This window comes from Brachyistius frenatus, unplaced genomic scaffold (genome assembly GCF_029030835.1).
Source record: "Brachyistius frenatus isolate BFR_SWC_R1_liver_20210118 unplaced genomic scaffold, ASM2903083v1 Contig_4, whole genome shotgun sequence".
Taxonomy (NCBI): Eukaryota; Metazoa; Chordata; class Actinopteri; family Embiotocidae; genus Brachyistius; species Brachyistius frenatus.
The window spans coordinates 2,176,596-2,197,899 of NW_027210603.1; the positions used below are offsets into that span (position 1 = coordinate 2,176,596).

At 39.9% G+C, this 21,304-nt stretch overlaps 2 protein-coding genes across 2 annotated transcripts; both read right to left on the minus strand.

Annotated features, from left to right (window-relative positions):
* Positions 1–965: 965 nt before the first annotated feature.
* Positions 966–11,043, minus strand: lrrn2 (leucine rich repeat neuronal 2). The gene is made up of 2 exons (XM_069710044.1): positions 10,751–11,043; positions 966–4,433 (listed from the first exon to the last, which is right to left on the minus strand). The coding sequence occupies exon 2, from the start codon at positions 4,051–4,053 to the stop codon at positions 1,678–1,680; it is 2,376 nt and encodes a 791-aa protein (XP_069566145.1). The 5' UTR covers positions 4,054–4,433; positions 10,751–11,043; the 3' UTR covers positions 966–1,677.
* Positions 11,044–15,751: 4,708 nt separating this feature from the next.
* Positions 15,752–20,785, minus strand: LOC138631016 (sodium- and chloride-dependent neutral and basic amino acid transporter B(0+)-like). Its single transcript, XM_069715725.1, is given in 15 exon segments — positions 15,752–15,928; positions 16,511–16,620; positions 16,993–17,092; positions 17,316–17,434; positions 17,676–17,801; positions 17,899–17,991; positions 18,270–18,405; positions 18,617–18,757; positions 18,973–19,105; positions 19,189–19,303; positions 19,509–19,670; positions 20,218–20,317; positions 20,319–20,350; positions 20,444–20,588; positions 20,771–20,785. Coding segments are annotated over 15 exon segments (1,704 nt in total).
* Between the last annotated feature and the right edge of the window lie 519 nt (positions 20,786–21,304).

Genomic DNA, 21,304 nt, shown 5'->3' on the forward strand with positions numbered 1-21,304 from the left:
TTTATTCACCCACTTAAATTTGAGATATTTAAATATATATATTTAGAGGGTGTGAGTTTTAGTTAGGAAATCTTGATGTGTGCCTCAAAGATAACAAAGGGAAATATTGGGCAATTTTACTGCAGTACTTTTGAAGAAAAAAGAAGTCGATTCTCATTTTTCATATCTTTCTTAAAACAATATTGCTTGCCACGTGTACACTTTAAAAGTTACTGGTTGATGTAATTGATTTTTAGGCCGCAAAGATATTCCTACTCTGACTCAGCTTGAAGAAATGGAGACAAAAACCTCCGACATTGTTTTTACTTCAAAGCAAATCAAGTTCAGCTGAACTTACGAAGCATCATCAGTCTGAGTCAGATAAACTATGGCTATAATCAGCGGCTATTTGTCGAAGTCTTTATAGAGCGAGAGTTGTACAGCTCGGCAAGGACAAAGGTAATTTCATACTGAAAGAATAGAAATGAAAAAAGATAACCACATGATTTGATGAACTCAGACTGCTAAAAGTTTATGTTACCTTTAGCTGATCTTTGAAAGTCATTCCATCTCTTACAGTGGAATCATTCTAACAAAGGAAGCTTCACCACCGCTACTGAGAAGATGGAGATTACAGTGACCGGTGGACATGTGAGTGTTTTAATAAGAGACACTTGAAGAAAATTAGAAAGCTGTCCTTTTACCTGGTTAAAGCCCTGCTCAGTTCAATGTCTCATCCAGCAGGGGACACACTGCATCTTGTGTTTAATGAGTTTGTTGGGGTGCATGCAGATAAGGAAGGAGTTGTAGCTACAGAATAATCAGTAATATGTGATTTTTATGCAGACTATTTGGTTCAAGGTCTCTCGTCTCTTATATTGTGTTTGTGTCACTGTTTATTGGTTTGATTCCCTGTCAGGTAATTACCATATTTTCAGTATATCCAAACTCAGTTTGTGGAGAGAAAAATGGAAATAAACAGCACATTTGAGTGAATAAAAAGATTTTATTGTATTGTATATAGCTCAAAATAGAATTTAACACAATCACTCTTAGATCACTTTTATTTTGAAACAGAATGCGGGACGTCAGGTGGGGGATCAGGATGAGTATACTGTGTACGCACGATGGACGATGGACCACCCTGTCGGTGATACTGAAACTTCGCAAAGGGGTTGTTAACATCGATCGCTTTTACTTACAGAGTCTAAATGAGCAGGATTTTCATCCAGTGTCAGTCTTGCAGCTGGTTTTTAATCCGCTTGGAAAAAGTGTGGTTCAGTCTGTGGAACACGTAGACGACAAACATGGCAAAAGTTTGTAGGTCTGAGCTGCCTGCCTCCCGATATCTGTCCCCGGATGGATTCAGGCTCTCTTTAGTTTCAGTCGAGTCATCGGCAGCTCAGACTCATTTGTTTCTCCTGTGTTCACTCGCTGTGCAGCAGGAGCATGATTGTCCAGTTTTATTTCCCCAGTTAGGGGCTTAGGCATTCTGTACAACACAATCTTAACACATGAGCCGTGTCAATATATACTTTATACTGTATATAAAATAAATACAAATCTCTTTCTCCACCGCTGCTGTCATCTATGATCCCTCTCTCCTTGTTGTGATGAACAAAGTGTATATTCCACATTTTTTTATATACAGTTAATGTGTGTGTGTCTGTGTTTCTTGTCCGCATTTGAACGATTATTTCAGCAGTCCAGATGTAGCAGCGGTTTCTCACTCTGATTTGTCGGATGTTTGTCGTTTTCTTTTGTCTTTTGATTGACGATGAGAACCTCGGGACTCTTGATGTCCCGATGGAGGGTTGTGTGGTGCTTTCCCGTCCCTTCCCCGGGCTCGGTGTCCCAACCCTGGCCCGCCAGCAGCAGGATGAGTGCGAGGAGCAGCAGAGTGACTGCAGTGGAGGTCAGCTGCGGGTTGAGCTGGAGGCTGGGCTGAGGCTCTGGGACATCTTTTGTCCTGAATGAAACACACTGAGGCTTTCTGCTCTCTCTTAATCTCCTGCTGGTGTGCTTGGCGCCCTCACTGATCCCTAAATGCAAACACACTCTGTAAAACGTCTCCGCCTGTAGGTGAGTCAGGTTGAAGCTCTGCGTGCCGGCGAGGACGCGTGTGGTGTACGTGGGCGTGTGGACGTTTGAGTATATGGGCTGCCAGGATAGGCGGGTCGAGGGGAGGTTGTGTCCGCTCTGCCAGGACAAGATAGCATAGTGCTCGCCGACCTCTCTCACCTCAAACTGGGCATCCCCTCTGAACAATAGAATTTTCTTCAGGTTAGCAGCCGCGCCCCTCTTTCTCTTCTTGTCTCTGTTGTGCACACCCACAGTAACACTGCGTGTATCTGCTCCGAGGGCGTTCTCCGCCACGCAGGTATATAACCCGGCCTCTCTGGGGGTGATCTTGCTTATCTCTAAACTGCCCTCTGGCAGTACCCGGTAGTGCTTGAAGTGTTCACAGGGAGGATCGTCTTGAGCCTGCTGGTGAGGGACACCGGAGGCAGATGTGTGGTTGATTCTCTCAGAAGTTGTCGTCCTCTTGCAGAGGGTGGAGGCTGGCGAACCTTTGGATGCATGGCTCGGTGCGGGACCCAGTTTCAGGCCAGAGGGGATCACCCAGTACAGTTCAGGTTGTGGATCTGCAAGAGCTCGGCAGTGCAAAACTAGTTTCCCTCCTTCTCGCACCCCTACGTAAGAGGGCAGGGAGCTGGCAGGAATCATGGGGAGGCACGAAGCCGACATCTCCCCTGAGGACACCTCTCGCACCCTGCGAGCTCTCAGCTCTGGAGGTTCAGAACACAAGGTTGCCTGGGGTTGGATGAAACGCACCACGCGGGCTGTCTGCGCATCTGTTCGCTTGTCTCTCTCAATGTGAGGATGTCTGGCCTCCTTGGCGGCCCAGTGAAAGAGGCAGTCGCATCGCAGCGGGTTGGAGTGTAAGCTGACCTCCTGAAGACGCGGCAGGGACACCATGACGTGCTGGTGAAGAGCGCTGAGAGAGTTGGAGTTGAGCATGAGGCTCTCCAACCTGCTCAGTTGGAGGAACGCTTGCGGATGTATGTAGGACAGACGTGGGTTGTTGGTTATCTCGAGCTTGGTGAGCTCGGGAAGGTTCTCCAAGGCGGCTCTCTCGATGGACACGAGCTCTTCCATGTTGTTCAGACCGAGCTCCTTCAGGTGGACCATGTCTTGGAAGTCGCCTGTCTCAATCAGTTTGATGCGGTTCTTGTTGAGGTCGAGGAACTTCAGTCCTGGCACTCTCCGTAGAGCCTGAGTCGGGACTTTGGTCAGGAGGTTATCGTAGAAGGAAAGGCTCTCGAGACCCTCTAGCCCTTCCAGTGCTTTTTCAGCCAAGCCTCGCAGACCCATACCTCCGAGGACAAGACTCCTGAGGGACGTTAGAGCCATGAAGCCCCGCTCAGGCAGGGCCTCCACAGGGTTGCCTCCAAGCATGAGAACTTCTAAGCGAGGCAAAGCCCTGAACCATCGAGGGTCGACCGTGGTCAGTCTGTTGTTGTTGATGTGAAGACGGAGTAGGGAGTCCAGACCAGTGAAGGCTCCAGGTGCTATTGAATACAAGCTGTTGTGGCTGAGGAAGAGTTCCTGCAAAGCTGGCAGTGACGAGAAAGAAGCCTCAGGGAGGTGACTGAGAAGGTTTTCCTCCAGGTGCAGGGACAGCAGAGAGAGCAGGGAGGAGCTCTGAGTTATCGTCCTGACGCGACTGAAGCGATTCTGGGAAAGGTCAAGGTCTGTGAGGTTGGGCAGTGCCTGCAGCGCTGCAGCGTCCAGCACTGACAGGAGGTTACTCTGCAGGCGCAGGGTGTGTGTGTCCGGGGGAATGGGCACGGGGAGCTTGGTCAACAGCATGTCGTTGCAGTCCACCGTGGGAGCTTCGTGGTAGACCGAATCGGGGGAGAACCACGGCTTGATCTGACACAAGCACCTCACCGGGCAGGACACGTGCCATGGGAGCGCGGGAGGTAGTGAGCCCGCAACAACGGACACACACACACCACCGAACACACACAACAGACAATGTGACTGTAGAAGCACTAAAGCCGGCCTCATAATCCTCACAGGATCGGATTCAGACAAAGTGAAGAAGAGTTTGTTATGGAGATGCGAGAGGAATCATTCGGGCCAGAGATGTGTGTAAAGTTGTGGTGTTAACAGTTTGAAGATGGTTTTGTGTCATCATTCATAACGTGGTAACCGATTATAGCGGGAATATATTTTTGACAGCCTTCGAAATGAAAACCTGAAATGTATATCTGCCAGTTCCTCAGCTTGTGAATGCTGCACAACAGCAGGAGTGTGTGATTTTGATTGTAGTGGTGGAACAGGAAGTACAAGATGGCTGTAGCTTGATGAGGCCTTTGTTGTCACACCATCGATCTCACATCCTGACTACAGGTGGAGGATTCACGGCTCGGGCGTGCGGCAGCTCACTGTTCAGTCAGAAACACAAGAGAAGAAATATACAAAATTCAGAGAGGAAAAGAGAAAAATGAACTAAAAGTGTCACATAAAAACAAACACATCTTTGAAAGTTATATTTCATTAGATCCAAAACCAAGCGACTGTGAATTCCTAATACATTTGGCCGTTACGATGGATGCTCTCGCAAGGTCATGGGAGTTTTCAAAGCTGTATTGTGCATACCTATAAAAGCAGAAATTCTCTGCAGCCAACGGTAATAAAGGAAAAGGTGGAGAGGAGAAAAAGCCTGGAAAAATTACAGTTGGATTGGAAAGTCTGTTTCCAGAAAGATTACAGAAAATTTACACATGGACAGAAAAATGACAAATAAAGATACAAATTTAGAGAAAGAAAATTTTGAAATATATCGCAAGAATAATGAGAGGAAATTATACCTCGCTGTGTTCTTAAGTGTTACTTTCATCCAAAAGGAGAAAATGTAAATCATGTAACATGTATGTAAATATTTCATGTCAGCGCTTCACAGTCGGTACCTTTTAGAGCATATCATCGCACAAATGTTATTCATTTTGTAACAGTTAAAAAGACCCCTAGGATCTTTTATGTTATCGGCCTGCTGTACTTAAGGCTATAATGGGAGAGACTGTGTGAATGTAGCTGCTGTTGGAACAAATAGACACACACACACACACACACACACACACACACACACACACACACACACACACACACACACACACACACACACACACACACACACACACACACACACACACACACACACACACACACACACACACACGTGTTACATCAGCATTTATAACATTTGGCAGACTCTCAGATCCAGAGCAACTTACTGCTCAGTATTCAGGGTTCAAAACCATCACACTTAACAGACTGTAGACTTTTGGCAGCCATCAGATCATTTCAGTAATTAGCTGACCAATAATGCAAACACCCCACTGTGGAAATACTCTATACGTGCTGTGCAAACGTTAACCTGTTTTTAATTTCTCAACAACTACATTTAATTGGGTTAGGTCATGAAAGTCAGGATCTACTTCTCTTAATAAAGTGTGACTAGAAATAAGTGTTGCATGCTTTTGCATCAAATTATTTAAAACAGCAGCATATTCTTGTTTCATTAGAACAACATTGTAAATGTTGTAATGTATTTTGTAAAATACAAAACAAAAGACCAAAAAAACCTTGATATATGTTTGCAATGTGTTTGCTTTTCTAAATCTACTGCACTATTATTTTAATAAGTCTGACTTTTTAAGAATTAACTCCAAAAAGTTTATTTTCAGAAGAGACCGAGACCATGTATTTTTAATGGGTTGAATTGTATTATCATTGTGATATTGACAACAACTAAACTGATTTGGTACGAGAATACCGGTCATAAAAGAGCTCATTGTGATAAAACTATATTTATTATTGTATAATGATTGAAGTTTACATGAGCAGATTTTGGGAGAGTGAAGTTTTACAGCCTTCCAAATTTTCTTCCAGATATTATTCTGATACGAAATTCTGCATAATTAAGAGCTAATAAACAAAACATAGTTTTATTAATAATAGTGGAATTAGTTGTGTAAACATTTAACTGCATATTCGGAGACACAAACACAGGCTTGCTGCATAGTTGCCATGGAAACAAATCTTCCAGTCTCGGTCTCAGTGTTTTGAGATTTACTTTGGGTTTCGTTTTGATCCAGCCTGTGCATCAGGTGATGAGAAACTGACTGGACCGAGGAAGCTTGAGTCGTTTTAGATGTTTAGATTTGTGTAAATCACGCAGTACCATCAGGGAGCCGTACGTCTGGCCGCAAATTTATTCTGCTTCGTGACAACAGCCCCAAACATACAGCCAGACTCAATCACAAGAATAACAACATGTCCTGCAACAGATGGAATGAGCTCCACCGAGCACTGATTTTAACATTATAGATTCAGTCTACAAGAAGAGACGGAAGCAACTACTGCCTTTGTCTTAATCCACAGAGGAACTGTGGCGAGTTCTATGACATGTTTGGAAGAACCAAGCAGCCACCTGTTCACCAGTGTGACTGGGAAAACTGTTGCTGTTAAAAAGTTATAGGTGGTCACACCAGAAATGGATTTGATTTAGGATTTATTTTCTCTTTACTGCACTTAAAAAGTTAACTGATAAATGCAAACTACTCATGAGATTATCTTTGAAGGCATCTTCCCCTGCAAAAGATGCATAAAACTTTCACATATTTCAAAGACAGGAGAACTTAAATCCCCCTCGCAAAATCTCCTTTTGTTGTTTAGAAAGCTGTGCAAGAACTGAACTGCCATCTGTTCAATTTCTATAATAAAGTTCTGTATCATTATAAATAAAGTTCTTATTGGAGGAACTTAGAACCTTTCCTGACACTTACAAACTCTTCCCATCCTGCCAGCTGGTGTGCTGAAACTTCTCAGGTCTGCAGTCTACGCGACTAATAGGAAGTAATGTGCAACTGCAGGCTTTGAAGTCAGCTGGTCAGCATGGTTAGGGGATGAGGAGACACTGTGGAGAGATACTTGTATGAAGTCATTGGAGTGTTATGTAAAAGTAAGAAAATATATGTAGAAATATAATAAATAAATGTGGACAGAAAGGGAAATCAATAAAAGAATACAAAAAAATATGGAGACATAATATAATGATAGATATAGACATAATATAATAACATATTTTTTTGCATTCTCATTTATTTGTACATTTATTTCTATATTTGTTTATATATTTCTATATGCAAAATGAATAAATCATATTTTTAAAGATATAGACAGAGATAAATAAACAAATGAACATGTGAAAATAAATGGAAATACTACAATTATTTTTTTGAATATTTTTTCATATACATTTCCACATTTATTTTCGTATTCTTTAACAGATTTACAGTATTCTTTTTTATGGCACTCCTGTGACTGGTTGCTGCAGAGGAGAAAAAAAATAATTGACCGATTATGTTTGGAACGTTAATGTGGAAGACCAGAAAACCTATTAACATTGAAACAGCAGTTTAAATGTATTCGCAGCAAAAAATGAGCATTGTGTGAGTCAATTTAATGTCTGAGCTGTGACTATAAAAACACTGGAGCGGTTTCCACCCACTGGGGCTCTTTATAAGTCTCCAATCAGCCATTCACTTTCATCTCCACTCTCATCTGTTCTCATGCAACCTGCTCAATAATGGATTCATCATTTAATTTTGATGTTCTCCATTTTTGTCATTTGTTCTGAAAAGCTCACAGCACTTTGGGCAGTTTCAGGAAAGCATAACTATGTGCTAATGTCTGCACGCAAAGGACTTGTGTGCATTTGAATTCTTCATAAAATGAGTGTAAAACACAGATCAATCTGCATGACTCAGTGGCTACTTTCATAACTATCTCCACCTAACACTCGATTATATTTTCAAAGTGGGAAAATGGAGTGTGTTTTTGTTGTCAGTGGCCATTATTACTCTGCAGACTCATCTGACTCAGAAGTTCTTGAAAGTTTCACATTTGACAGCAAAACAGCTCACATTTTATCCACAGCAGTGCTCCGACTGTACGAAGATGAGTACAAATTTGGTAAAAATCTAAAATGGCCTTTGAGTCAATGTTAAGGAAGAAGACGTTTTTTTTTATTAAATATTTGTAAATGGTTGCAGGATTGTGTGTTTTATAAGAAAAGCATTGATCAAAACAAGAATTGTGACTAACTGTAACTAATAGTTTCACCTATTGGTCAACATGTACATGCACCAAGTTAACATAAACTTTATCTGAGTTTATCCAGTCCATCCACTTCTAGAAAAGTCTTAATATTACTCCTGCAATCCTGCATTGCAGATTTCTGATCAGACTTGAAATGAAAAGAATGAACAAAAAAAATGCTCAAAATCAATTATGCAGGACGAAAGATATCATCTTTTTTATTCTTCCTCTTTGAGATGTGTGGCCTTATGCCAGTCGTGGTAAGTGTAGCCTTGAGCTGCAATTCTCAAGAAGAGATGAGGATCAAACTACAAAATCTTGGAAGCTCACTTCTTCCTGGCTCCACACCATTTTCAGATGTGTGGTCTTCAGCTACAGTTCTATCAGATGTCATCCACACGAGGCTTGACAACCTTTTACACATATGCAGTAAAACTCTCCAATACCTGGTGACAGACTCTCATTTGTAAAGTTAATAGAGTTCGGCTTTCACCACACCAACAATTGAAAAATAGCTTGTCAGTGATTTCCAAACCCGAGGACTAAAAAACACGAAATCATGCCAAAGTAATACTCCTACCGGTCCACTAGACAACAGCACATCAGTGTCTTGGCTTTGCTTAGCCACGGCATCCAAAATCGGGGCGTAGTTTAGGAAAATAAATCCATGTGAATAATCATGTAATGCGCAAAAACAAATCACGTGGTAAAGGTAACGCACCTAAATTCACATCCCTTTAATTCTCTCAGTCAAACCCTGGGCTCCTGGGGGACAGTCCCCTCGCTCCTCCATTCATCACATGATTTCCATCACATGGCTTCTTCTCATTTGATGTATGTATATATTTTTCACGCAGCAGCAATAAAAGTCATCATAGAGACACGCTACCCTCTAGTGGCCTGGTGGGTGTATTACATGCTTTGCCGTGATACTGGGCTTGACTGGGAGCACTCGAGTGTTCAAAGATAAATATGAGGGATTACAAAATTAAAATGATAAAAACATTGATTCCTTTTTTTTTAATAACCATTTGTCACAAGTACACATTGCCACAAAAAGGTTGAGAGCCACTCCCTTACTGGTCATCTCTACCATTACCTAAACACCAGGGCAGATACTTCATGTCGTATAGTTCCTTCCCACAAAACCTGTCCAAGAAAAAAATTGCTTTTCATGTCTAGGTGAAGCCCTTATGTGCATAATGTGGATTTATAATGCATCAGTTTCTCAAGCCTGTCTCTCAAAAGAAGCTGCACACAGAATACCAAATTCTTGTGTATTTTTGAGGATTGTTTGGTTTTCAAATTGATCCTGTAAGCAACAGTTGCAAAGAGCAAATATCTGAATCCATGTTCCTGCTGAAAAGGTTTTTTTTTGTTTGCTTTTCACAAATTTTTCAACATTATTCTCAAACATGCACATGCAAAACTTAAGCCTGTCTGCTAAACCTCTACAACTCATTGTAACTACATTATTCCTTGCAGGTTTTATGGGAGCACTTTACTGCACTTGACACATATACAACAAAACCAGCCTCCAAGTTTATCTTTGCAATCAAATACTTGCATGTCTAGTATTTCAATGACTAAGGGAAGAAATACAAAAAAAACTCAATTCTGTAACACATTTATCTTAAGGAATAAGGCTTAAAAACAGACACTTCCACAAATGTACAAACTCAGAAACCATTGTTTTACAGAAAGAAAGAAAGAAAGAAAGAAAGAAAGAAAGAAAGAAAGAAAGAAAGAAAGAAAGAAAGAAAGAAAGAAAGAAAGAAAGAAAGAAAGAAAGAAAGAAAGAAAGAAAGAAAGAAAGAAAGAAAGAAAGAAAGAAAGAAAGAAAGAAAGAAAGAAAGAAAGAAAGAAAGAAAGAAAGAAAGAAAGAAAGAAAGAACCTTTTGATAAGACAATCTAGTGTCTAAATATTTTGTAATTTTGCTTGTCATTCAATTCTAGACTCAGCTCAGGTGTGAGATAATTGATTACACTGTTATCCGTCCTCAAACAGGCAACTAACAAGAAGTCAGTGAATTGAAAGTTTTCAGAACCTGTTTGGAGGTGAATGAAAAACACAAGACAAACAGCCTTTGGCTCTTTTTGAGTTTCCAATTTGACAGAAAGAGAGACAAACAGAGACAGGGGAAAAAACTGAACATTGCATGAAGAAAAGCCACATGCTTGGAAAATGTTTGTTTGGGCTGTGCAGCTCTACAACACAGAGGCACTGCAACAGGGCGGAATAGAGAGTGGGAGGCTTTAGAGAGCAGTAGAGAAGGATGGTATGACAGAGATAGAGGTGCTGGATGCAGATACAAAAAAAAGAAAGAAGAAAAAAGACGCATTACTCTGCAGCTGAATCTGTTCCAGCATGCACACACATATACACAAACTCCTAGTTTATATTCCTGCTCTGCCAACAGACACCAAGCTTCTCCGTTTCAAACACACACACCTGCTACCATCACCTTCGAATCAATGCTGCTTTTACTTAGTGATGCATCCACAGCTGCATGAGTGCACGAGTGACTACATGTTTCTGTTTGAGCCGCAACGTCCGGTCTGCTTTGACGATTCAACCAACATATTTCACGTATCTTACCACGACAGAAGCCCCGACTACATCTCTCTCTCTCTGTCGTTTCTTCTTTTCTCCATTGATTGTCAGTTTTTCTCTGCAAATTCTTCACATGCCGGGATGCTTTTTTCTTCTTTTCCTTCGCAGTCACACGTTTGTTGATTGCTCAAGATTCTTAAAATATCACTTCACTCGCTCTCCCTCTCTGTCACTGGAGCTGAAGAGAAAATTGGCACAGACTGAATCTCTCTCTCTCTTTCCCCCAGCTAAAGAGGAGATGAGGTGTGTTCTGCAGCAGCGCTTCTGTCCCTCTCATCTCTCCTCCTCTCTTTCTATTGCCTGCCTCACTCTCTCCCTCTATCTGTTTTCCAGTTTCACGAGCTGATAGAAAACCAAAGTGCAACGTGTTATTTTAGGTGGATGACAAGTTAGTTGTTGTTTTGTTTTCTTTTAACTCCTGGGGGCATTTTAGTTTTCTCTCATCGTCTGCACATTAAAGATTTACTTTAATTATCATGTCATACAAAGGAGGTTACTTACAGGCATTTACATTTTTCAGTATCTCTGCTGCAATATTTTTACATTGCTGATTCTCAAAATGTGGCAAAATCTATTTTTGAACTAATTTTTCAGAGCTGAAGTTGTGTCTCATTGCTTCATCAAACAGATATTTATATAAGGAATATACATCACACCATTACCAAGTAGTAGAGTAATTTAAGTACATCTGTGGGATTTTCAGGCTTCAGTAATATAGCATGAGAAGACTTGAGTGAAAGTTGTTGCCAATAGCACCTGCAGCTACTGCAGTGAAGTGTGTTTGAATTAAATGTGACTTGAAAACCTGATCTGACTGTCAAATTAATGGAGTGAAATGATGACTGAGGAATGCAGCTCAAATAGCATGAGTGAGGTCCATAAATCGCATCGCAACACAGAATAACTTTGGCTGGAACGACTGCAGGTAAATGTTGTGTTGCCCATCCTGAGACAGGTAACAAAGCCCTCCGGTGGCTACTGTGATTAGGACACATTTGAAGAAGTGGGATGAGTCCAATCGGGGAGGAGATCAGGGTGGATGGAGAGGCCCACAAAACATTTTTAAAACAAGAGACCAACAGACAAAAATATGATACGATTCATGTTAAAAATGTATAAATTGGATGTTTAATTGTTTTAAACCGGGCACAAACAAATGATGTTGTCTTGCTAATAGAGGTGCTAAATCAGAAAACCAATATGTCTTTCTAGAGGACTTGGGAAAAAAAAGTTTTTTGGAAGTAAAACTTTGATTGGATGATTACTACAGAACTAAATAACTTGCCATTCAATGTTTTTCTTTTGGTTTTATGGCAAATAACTTTTGGTTCTGATAGTTTCAGCTTTGTTTCCCGTCTCAGCAGGCAGCTGTTATCACTGAAAAACAACAAAAGACATGTTGGTTGGCAAAAAAAAATAGAGATAAACAGAAAGTTATAGTTTTACATTCATCAACAGGACTTTAAATAAAATATATACTTTTCCATGTCTGGATGCTTAAATAGGCGCAGTACCCACTTTGCCCTGTATGACCATGCTAACACCTCCTAACACAACTAATGCAAATATTCTATCTGTATGATCAGAGCTGCCATGACTTCCTGTAATACCAGAATATCTGAAAATATATTTTTGACAATCCATCAGTGGATTCTGAGATGACATACCGTTTATCAGATCACATTTATGGATCATATAACTGATGTGGATACATATTTTCTTAAGCAAGAATGAGATTTTGCCAACCAAATTTTTTTATTACAGGGTCAATACTACCATGCAGTATAATATTATAGGAGTTATACATCAGTCATAAACACAATTAATTTGATGAAGGCTATAAAAACACAAAGTATGCTTGAATGCTAAATTTATCCTTTCAGTTTTGTTGCCTTTTTTTTTTGCCCAGTTCCTACTGATGATTGGTGCACATATATCCAATAATGTTAAAATAATCATATAAATTCAATAAACATTTCATTTGACGTGTACTTAAAATATTATTCAAAATTCTGACTTTGAAATGACATGACATCTAAAGTCTTCACTGGGATGAAATGGGGCTGCCGGCTGCCACAAAATTGCATGAAGACATGCATTTTTTAGAGAGGTTATGAAATGAAGTGCATGTGAAAAGTGAAGAGAAGGGTATAGAAAACCAGCCTCTAGTCAGCCATGAAAAACACACCAGTGCTGAGTTTGACACACTGATACTTTAAGCAGCCCTGAAAACAGACAAACACAGGATGTCTAACAACATGTCAGCATGCAGTCGTGTAGTTTAGCTTGAGAAAATGTAAAGAATAGTGTTGTTCTCTCCGATGTAATCTGATACTTGAACTGGACATTTTCGATCCAGTAAGTTATATCATTTGAATTCAGTTTGTAACTGTGATATCCTGAGTCTTGCTACAGTTTTGAGGTTTCTGTTTCATGTTATGTACATTTTTAACTTTTAGATTTTACTATCATTTTTGGATAATCCGGAAAAAAAAAAAGAAGACATATATTTACATAATGCTTCATGTTTATCTTCATTGTGTTTCTGTGCACATTTAAAGAATGGTAGAGAGGACGTCTATTTGAGTGGGTGTGTGTTAACTGAAAATGATCCAGATGGTTGTGAAAGAAGACAGAAAGAGGATAGAGTGGAGCTACGACAGAACATAGTGAAAAAAACAGACATCCAGCAAACTTAACTGTCTCAAGTATTTGTGTGGATCTAGAGGGTATATGTGTGCGTACGAATGCATATGTGTGCGTGCTTGCATGTATGTTTATGGACATGAAAACAGTCAGACTTGTGTTTTTAATGGCTCCTCTCCTGTGTTTGCTTGATTCATTCAAGAGCCAACACACAAAAGCACACACACCCACATGCCCTGCTGACTGAAAGGCAGCAAGGATAAGTGGTAGCTTGCTGAAAGGAAGAGAGAGAGAGGAGGTCGCCATAGCAACACTGGAGGGTGGTGGTGGTGGTGGGGTCGCTTTTATTGGAGAAAGAAAATCAGCTCTGCCTATCCCTGTATTTCTCTCTTCTCACTCTCTCAGTTTGCCTTCTGTGTCTCACCTTTCCTTTTTCTCTGTATGTTCATTTTATCTTCCGCGAGCTGACATCAGCTTCCCGTAACATCTCCACCCCCACCTGAACATTCAAGTCACGTCTGTCGTTACAGTCTTTTAATGTTGGCACAATACAACCTTTTCCTTTTTAGCACATGAATGATACAGCACCCAAAATGTTTTTTAAATAGTTCTGGTGCACGGACAAAACGATTTTAGGATCAAGTATTTATGTGCAGACAAATGCAAATATCTGCATCTCATATTTGAAGGATAGGAAGTAAGATTCATCTTGCAGTAATAGTGACAGCATTCTGACATTGTGTGATAATATTTGAAGATGTGCTTCCAGCACTGAGTCAAAATCCTGAATCATATCCACTTATATCATTAGCAAACCGCCGCTTTCATGTCAAGTTTAGGAATGAGAACAATTTATCAGAAAAAGCCAACACACGCAAACACTTATCTGACACACAATGCAAGAAAGCACTCCGTTTCAGTGGCATGTGATGTATCCTGAGAGGTTGCATGTGACAATGTAAAAAATGTGATATGCTAATGCGAGACAAAGCATCTCTTCCCTGTCACAACATTTGATTTGTGTTCACAGGTGGGCTGTTTCCCAGTTGGACAAGGGAATACTCGAGAACCCGAGAACAACACCACCACATCGCAGCCCCCCCGAGATGTGGGAGGGCTTTGCCTGCACGAGTGTGTGCGGATAGAAACATGGCAGAGCTAAAATGATTGAGCATTTGCTGCCATGGTGACAAGCCCAGCAGTATCTAATGGCAACGGGCTGCTGAGAAGCCAGAATTATGCGGGTGGGGAGGCCAGTGAGGAGGCGAGGGAGAGAAGCGGGACAGAGATAGATAGATAGAGCTGAACACTGAGTGCTCTTTTTTTTTCTTTTTTTACAATATATGCATCCACTTTTCATGCTTAATAACATTCCTCCAGACTTAAACTTAAAATGAAAATCACAGATGGAGTCCTGTTCTCACTATTTGTTCCCATGTTTTAATAATACACTCTTATCAAGTTCACAGGTTTAAGAAAAATTACACATCCTGGAATTAACAACTGATAATTGTACAACTAAATCACACCTTCACTGCTGGGAAAGACCTCAAATTATAAATGAATGTATTAAAATTGCAGACCTTCACTATTATTCTATTTCATTTTGTACACCAGTGGCTTCATCCGGTCTCTCCAATAGAATAGGCCCCTACGAGACAACATTATTCATTATAGTTTATCAAGATTTTTATGTCACACTTCTTCCACTGTGTGTTCACGACAGTGTGTGTGCATTATGCAGCTGTGTGTATTGCGTGGGAGATGGCAACAGGTTTGTGTTCATCTGCTGGCTCCCTGTGCATGGTTGCCATGGTGAGAGAGACGGAGAGGAGGGAGTTTGCCTTGTGGTTCAAGAAGTTCGATGTAATTTATCTCTACAGCAAAAAAGAACAAGATATAATATGTCAGAGGTTAAAACTTGTGTTGCCTGAAGCGTCCTGAACAATGTGATTATTAAAAAAAAAAAAAAAAAAAAAAAAAAAAAAACGACATCACTGTAGGGGGAACTAAATTGACTCATTAATAAATAGTTTGCTTTTTTAAAACATCTCTTACGAAATGGACCGATACTCTACACAGTGTATGGACTCTCTCTGGTGGTGAGATTTGGTGTTACATCTCATACTCTGCTCGTGTTTTCACAAAGCAGTCGTGAGCATTTCTGTTTAAAAATTCTATAGTATGACTTTTTTTATAAAATTTTGAACAATATGCTATAGTATGACTTTTTTTTTTAATCACTTTTTGGACGACATGCTATGTATGTATGACTTTTTTTTGTTGCATATTTTGGACGACATGCTATAGTATGACTTTTTAAAAAAAATTTTTTTTTTATCACTTTTCCTTCCAGAGGTTTCCCTCTGCTTTAATGAACTTGTACACAGCGACGACAGGGATCCAGATGAGGACAAACCCAACCATGCACCAGCCCAGAGCCAAACCCCAGCTTGGGTACTGGACTTTTCCATAGGCCGGAGGGACAAAGGTTATTAGAGACCATGCCAAGATCACCTAGACAGCAGAGTCAGTGTTAAACGTAGCATCCATGTACAGTACATGGAAGTGCAAAAAAGAGACTGGCAATGGCTTTAAGTTTAAAAAAAAAAAAAAGGGGGGTGTGCGAGCATGAATGAGACTGACAAAGCTTTGCAGAATTTTGTAAGTTAACTCAGAGATGAATCTTGATCAGCATCTCTTTGACTGTCATGACAAAATGAAGCAAAGTTAACAGTTTGTTTTTTGCAACATCTTCCATTTAAAGTAAAGGTCAAGGGAAAACAACTTATCAATCTGTCCCTTCATTCATTTTTGGTTACAGCAAAACGCAATGTTGTCTTAATGAAGTAAATTAAATTACACTTCTGTCTCATTAGGAGGGGATTATGTCATCGGTTGGCCAATTTACTGCAGCTCTGAATGTTACATACTTTTTCTAAACTGTAGTTCCCTGTTTTATCTTTGTTACATTCTACAAAATAATTAAATCCCACAGGTTAAAGCCTATAAAAAGCAATGTGAGTTAAATGTTAAAACAAAGTAGGTGTCTAGGGTGGCATTTCTGCAACAACATTTAAAACATGGGATTGTTTTCACCACTATGATGGAGGGGGTGAGGACGAACCAACAAACTCTCCACCACAGCCAGAAGCAGGAGGTCTTTTTTCCAATCATCAACTCAATGTCTTTAATAAAGTGGTTTGCACCTGTAATGCATCAGAAGAACTTGTATAACTTGAGGCAACAGACAGCAGTCACATTTCTTATGCTAATGCCTTTATCAGTGAAGCCATCACTCAACTGCAAGCCAAGGTGTCAGCAACACAATTTTTGTAAAACTGATAAAAAGTGATAAAAGGTAAATTAATGTGTGGTTTATTTATTTCTTATGTTTGATAATGGTCTGTGATTTGCCTGGGTACTAAATAGCCAAGGCTTTAGAAACATTGTTGACAATGACCATGATATTTACACACATACATAAACACGCAGTCAATCGAGCCAAACCAATGAGATAGCTTGCAAAGTTTGGTATATCGAATGTTAGGTGCCACCATATGGCTAGCATTTATATTTACCATATATGTAGCAGAAGCCAATGATCTCCATCAGAGCCAAAACTAGCATCACCCAGCTGGCAACAAACTGGTCTATTAGAGTTACCCAGTATACTCCTGCCTATCTTAGACATAAAATACACACACACACACACACACACACACACACACACACACACACACACACACACACACACACACACACACACACACACACACACACACACACACACACACACACACACACACACACACACACACACACACACACACACACACACTACAGGTAAGCAGGATATTAATAGACAGCAGTATTTTCGTCACTTTCAGCAGACCTACTGTACCCTTGTCACACATGGAAGACCCAAAAGAAAGACTGTGATGCATATCACTATGGTCAAGATGGCACGTTTGGATTTGAAGATTTTAGGGAAAGCATCCAACAGGCAGGTGGTGATCACCTCTAATGAGAAGAAGAGAGATGAGATTAAATGAGCCAACTGTGACTGATAATCTGATTTATTGCTTTAACAGTGATCAAGTGCATTCTTTGGAATATAGTTGGAGATACATTAATACCAATTAGCAAGGTAAGACAACACAGCCACTGGTAAATGACAGTTTCTTGAGGACAAGCCAACTATTAAAAGCATTAAAGAGAACAGGAGGCAAAGGCAACATTCAATGTCAGCTTCTGATCTAACCTATTGCTGCAAACTGAGAGTCCAGACCAATGCTCAAAAGCATGAAAAAGAACAAAATGGACCACAGCGGAGAGATGGGAAGCTTGGCCAAAGCCTCTGGATACGCAATAAATGCCAGGCCAAAACCTGCACAGAGAATGGGTAAAATTTAGAAGCAGAAAACATAAAGAAGCTTTTTTGTATACAGTATATATATATATATATATATATAAAAGTTTCCGACCTTCCTTCACCACTTTTCCAACAGGCTTTCCATAGATCAGGACCATATGTCCCAAAATTGAAAAGATTGCAAAGCCTGCAAACACACTTGTGCCTAGAAGGAGATGGAAATATTTACATTGACTAATCAATTTAGAGACACAGTTGTCTATTTCACACATATCAGAGATTTTTTATGTAGCCAGGATAAAGCAATGCAAATCTAACAAGACTCTCTATATAAAAGGATGGCAATTCCACCATTTGACAGTTGTCTACGGCATATTTAGCAAAATTTGCACATAGTGGCTTTGATTTATTGAATTAAGCCTCATGCAAAAATAAAGACTTTTCATAAGAAATAATTGTTTAACTGAAAATTTGCTCTCGTACCATCGTTAATGAGGGTTACTATAACTGAGTCCAGGAACATGTTGTTGTGGAAGTTGCTGTAGGACGCAAGAGTCGGGACTCCACCCCAAGCAATGGACAAGGAAAAAAAGGTCTGAGTAGCTGCATCCTTCCAGACCTAAAACAAACCAACATGTTTTAAAAGAGTGAGATAGGAGAAAATATATTTTACAGACCTCATTTAAAGGTTTTAGTCACGAGAGTAGCTAAAAACTAGCGCGGTAAAGTATATATTATAGATATTAGGCAGATATTACAATTAAATGCTATTTGGTGAAGTTTTTTTGCCACCGCCATATTGTTGTAATGCGAAATAGTTGAGTTCCTACTTGTCCTTCAGTTAGCTTCGTCAAATTGGATTGAGAACCGATGTAGAAATTGATCCCGTCTTTAGCTCCTTCCAGTGTCACACCTCTGATCAGCAGGATCAGAATCACCACATAAGGAAATGTAGCTGTAAAATACACAACCTGCAATACAAAGGTCATACATTTGTTGACTAAACTTCAGAGCAATGCACATGCCAACATTTAAAACAGATGCAGATTTATCACTTAGTGCAGTAGGTGTACCTTTTCGTACACGAAATAAGGAAACACCAGAAGCACCAATTTTTTGTTTTCATTCACTGAAATGACGAACTTGGAATAAGGACCTGATGTGAGATGGATGCTGGCTGACTTACTTTTCCTGATGACTTGATGCCTCTGAGGAGCGCTGCAGCAACAAGCATGGAGCTCAGCAGCAGACAGAGGGCCAAGTGCCAAACTACTGGTCCTGTTTCATCGAGACCACCGGATCTCTGCAGAGCCACACGACTGAGAAGGAGGAGAAACATCAATCTGTACAGCCAGAGCACTGTGACATTTTATACTTGTTTGCATGAGTGTGTGATTCTTACTCCCAGTACTGTTCACTCGGGCTCTGCATTGGAACCGTGATCTTGTTGGTTGAAGAGCAAGTGTTGTTTCCCTGAGTCCAGTTGGCCACCAGAACACCACTTACATTACAATACACTGGACAAGGAGAGAGGGGCAGTGAATGGTGTGGTGGGGTTACATCATGTTGGTTTCTGATGCTGAATACTTTGCACAATCAGTCAAATTTGACCAGATTTCCAAATTATGTTCTTTAGATTCACTTCAGTTGAGTTTAATTAATATTTAAAGGCAATTTGAGTATCACATCTTCACAAATAAAAGTGATGGAGTGGAAAAGTACCTTTTGGCGTGCTGCTGCATTTACTGTCAGCCCAGCTGAAGCAGCTGGACCACGGCAGAGGAGACTGCATGGAGGCGAACATGTAGTACAGGCGGTAGGCGATGATGACGTTATAATAAACTGACACCAGTGAGTTCACCATGACCATTGACAAGCCAACACCTGGAGAAGATAAAAGGTAATATTTCACTTATCATAAATTCCATCGCAATATAAAATGTTTGAATAAATATAATAGTTTATATTTTCTAAATACAGAAGCCCAACTGAGTCCTCAAACCACATACAATTCTCTTCACTTTATTCCCAGCTGGGCAAATGGAAAGAGTCTCAATTGTTTTCATTAACTACTATAAAAATAATACTTTATCTTTCAAACTTTAGTTCAATGCCTAATGTGAATAACTTCAAATAATTCCTTCACTTATGTTACCGATCGTTTAGTAAAAGTTAAAATCTTGATTTGACAGTCAACCATATGAAATCATTGACTGTAATGATGCTGTACATTCTTACACTTAGAGCTGAAGCAAAAAATAAATAACCAATTAGTCCACCGAATGAATATTTTCTCGTATCATTAATTAACACCTTTTTTTTTTTTACAGCAATAATAATACAACATAAAAAGTTCTGAGAAACCTTCAGCCACATTGAACATATTTGTATTTATTATGGGGGACTGGAGAATGAATGCTCTCAGGCTTACCCTGCAGTATTGGCACTGCTCTCCACATGTTCACGGGGCCTTGGCTGCAGAACTGACCGATGGCGCTTTCCAAGAAGAAAAGGGGCATTCCACAAAAAAAACAACATCAAGAAATAAGGAATGAGAAAGGCACCTGCTCACGGGGATAAAAGTATATATTTATGATAATCATAAGACAACAGTGTCATCAAAAGCTGATTTCTGAACATCAATGCTGAATAATTACCCCCTCCATTCTTATAGGCTACATATGGAAATCTCCAGATGTTTCCCAGACCGACAGCATAGCCGATCATAGAGAGGATGTATTCTGTTTTATTTGTCCAATTTCCATGGTCAGGATTCTCATCACCATCATCCACATGAAAGTCCTGGTGAAAACAGAGCTTTTAAACTTGTAAGTGCAATATGTTATCACTGTTTTTAAGTCTAATCCACCATTTACAGATTTACGGAACAGTTGATTTCACTAATGAACATCCACCAAAAAACAGCATGAAGACACACACATGGTGTATCATCTGCACAGCTGGCACTCACAGCTCTGTGTGACTGCAGGGGAATTCATGGTGGGTTCAGCCATTTAATCCTTTAAATGATAGCTAACTTTCAGCTCCCGTCACTAATGTCAGACTTTGTGTTACATACAGAGAGGGCGACGAAGCTCAGTGTATTCAGCAAACATTTGACAGGTGAATTTACTCCTTAAAGGCAAAAAATGTCTCCGAACATTAAGATGACATTTTTTCAAATACCAAAAAATGAAGACACGTTGGACTTTCTGAGGTTTCTAAAGGCTCCACATTTTTTTTTTATATTAATGTTGGTGGCAGGCTACAAACACTTTAAAAAGAAGTCCATAAAGTCAACTGTATTTTAGATATTTTTCACTTTGTTTACTTTTGTTGTTGTTTCTATATTTGTTGTAAATTTAATGATTTGTTGTGGAAAGAAATTTAAAAAAAACTTTTATATCACTTGTATGAAGGAAAATGGTAAAAATAACATTTATTTTCACTTAAAGATGTCAGTATTCCGACCTGACTAGCACGAACAGGAGGATCCTTGGAGATATTTAAGTCATTTT

What these genes read in the sequence shown, in the direction of transcription:
- lrrn2 (XM_069710044.1), bottom strand. Translation starts at nt 4,053, where the DNA reads ATGAGGCCGGCTTTAGTGCTTCTACAGTCACATTGTCTGTTGTGTGTG.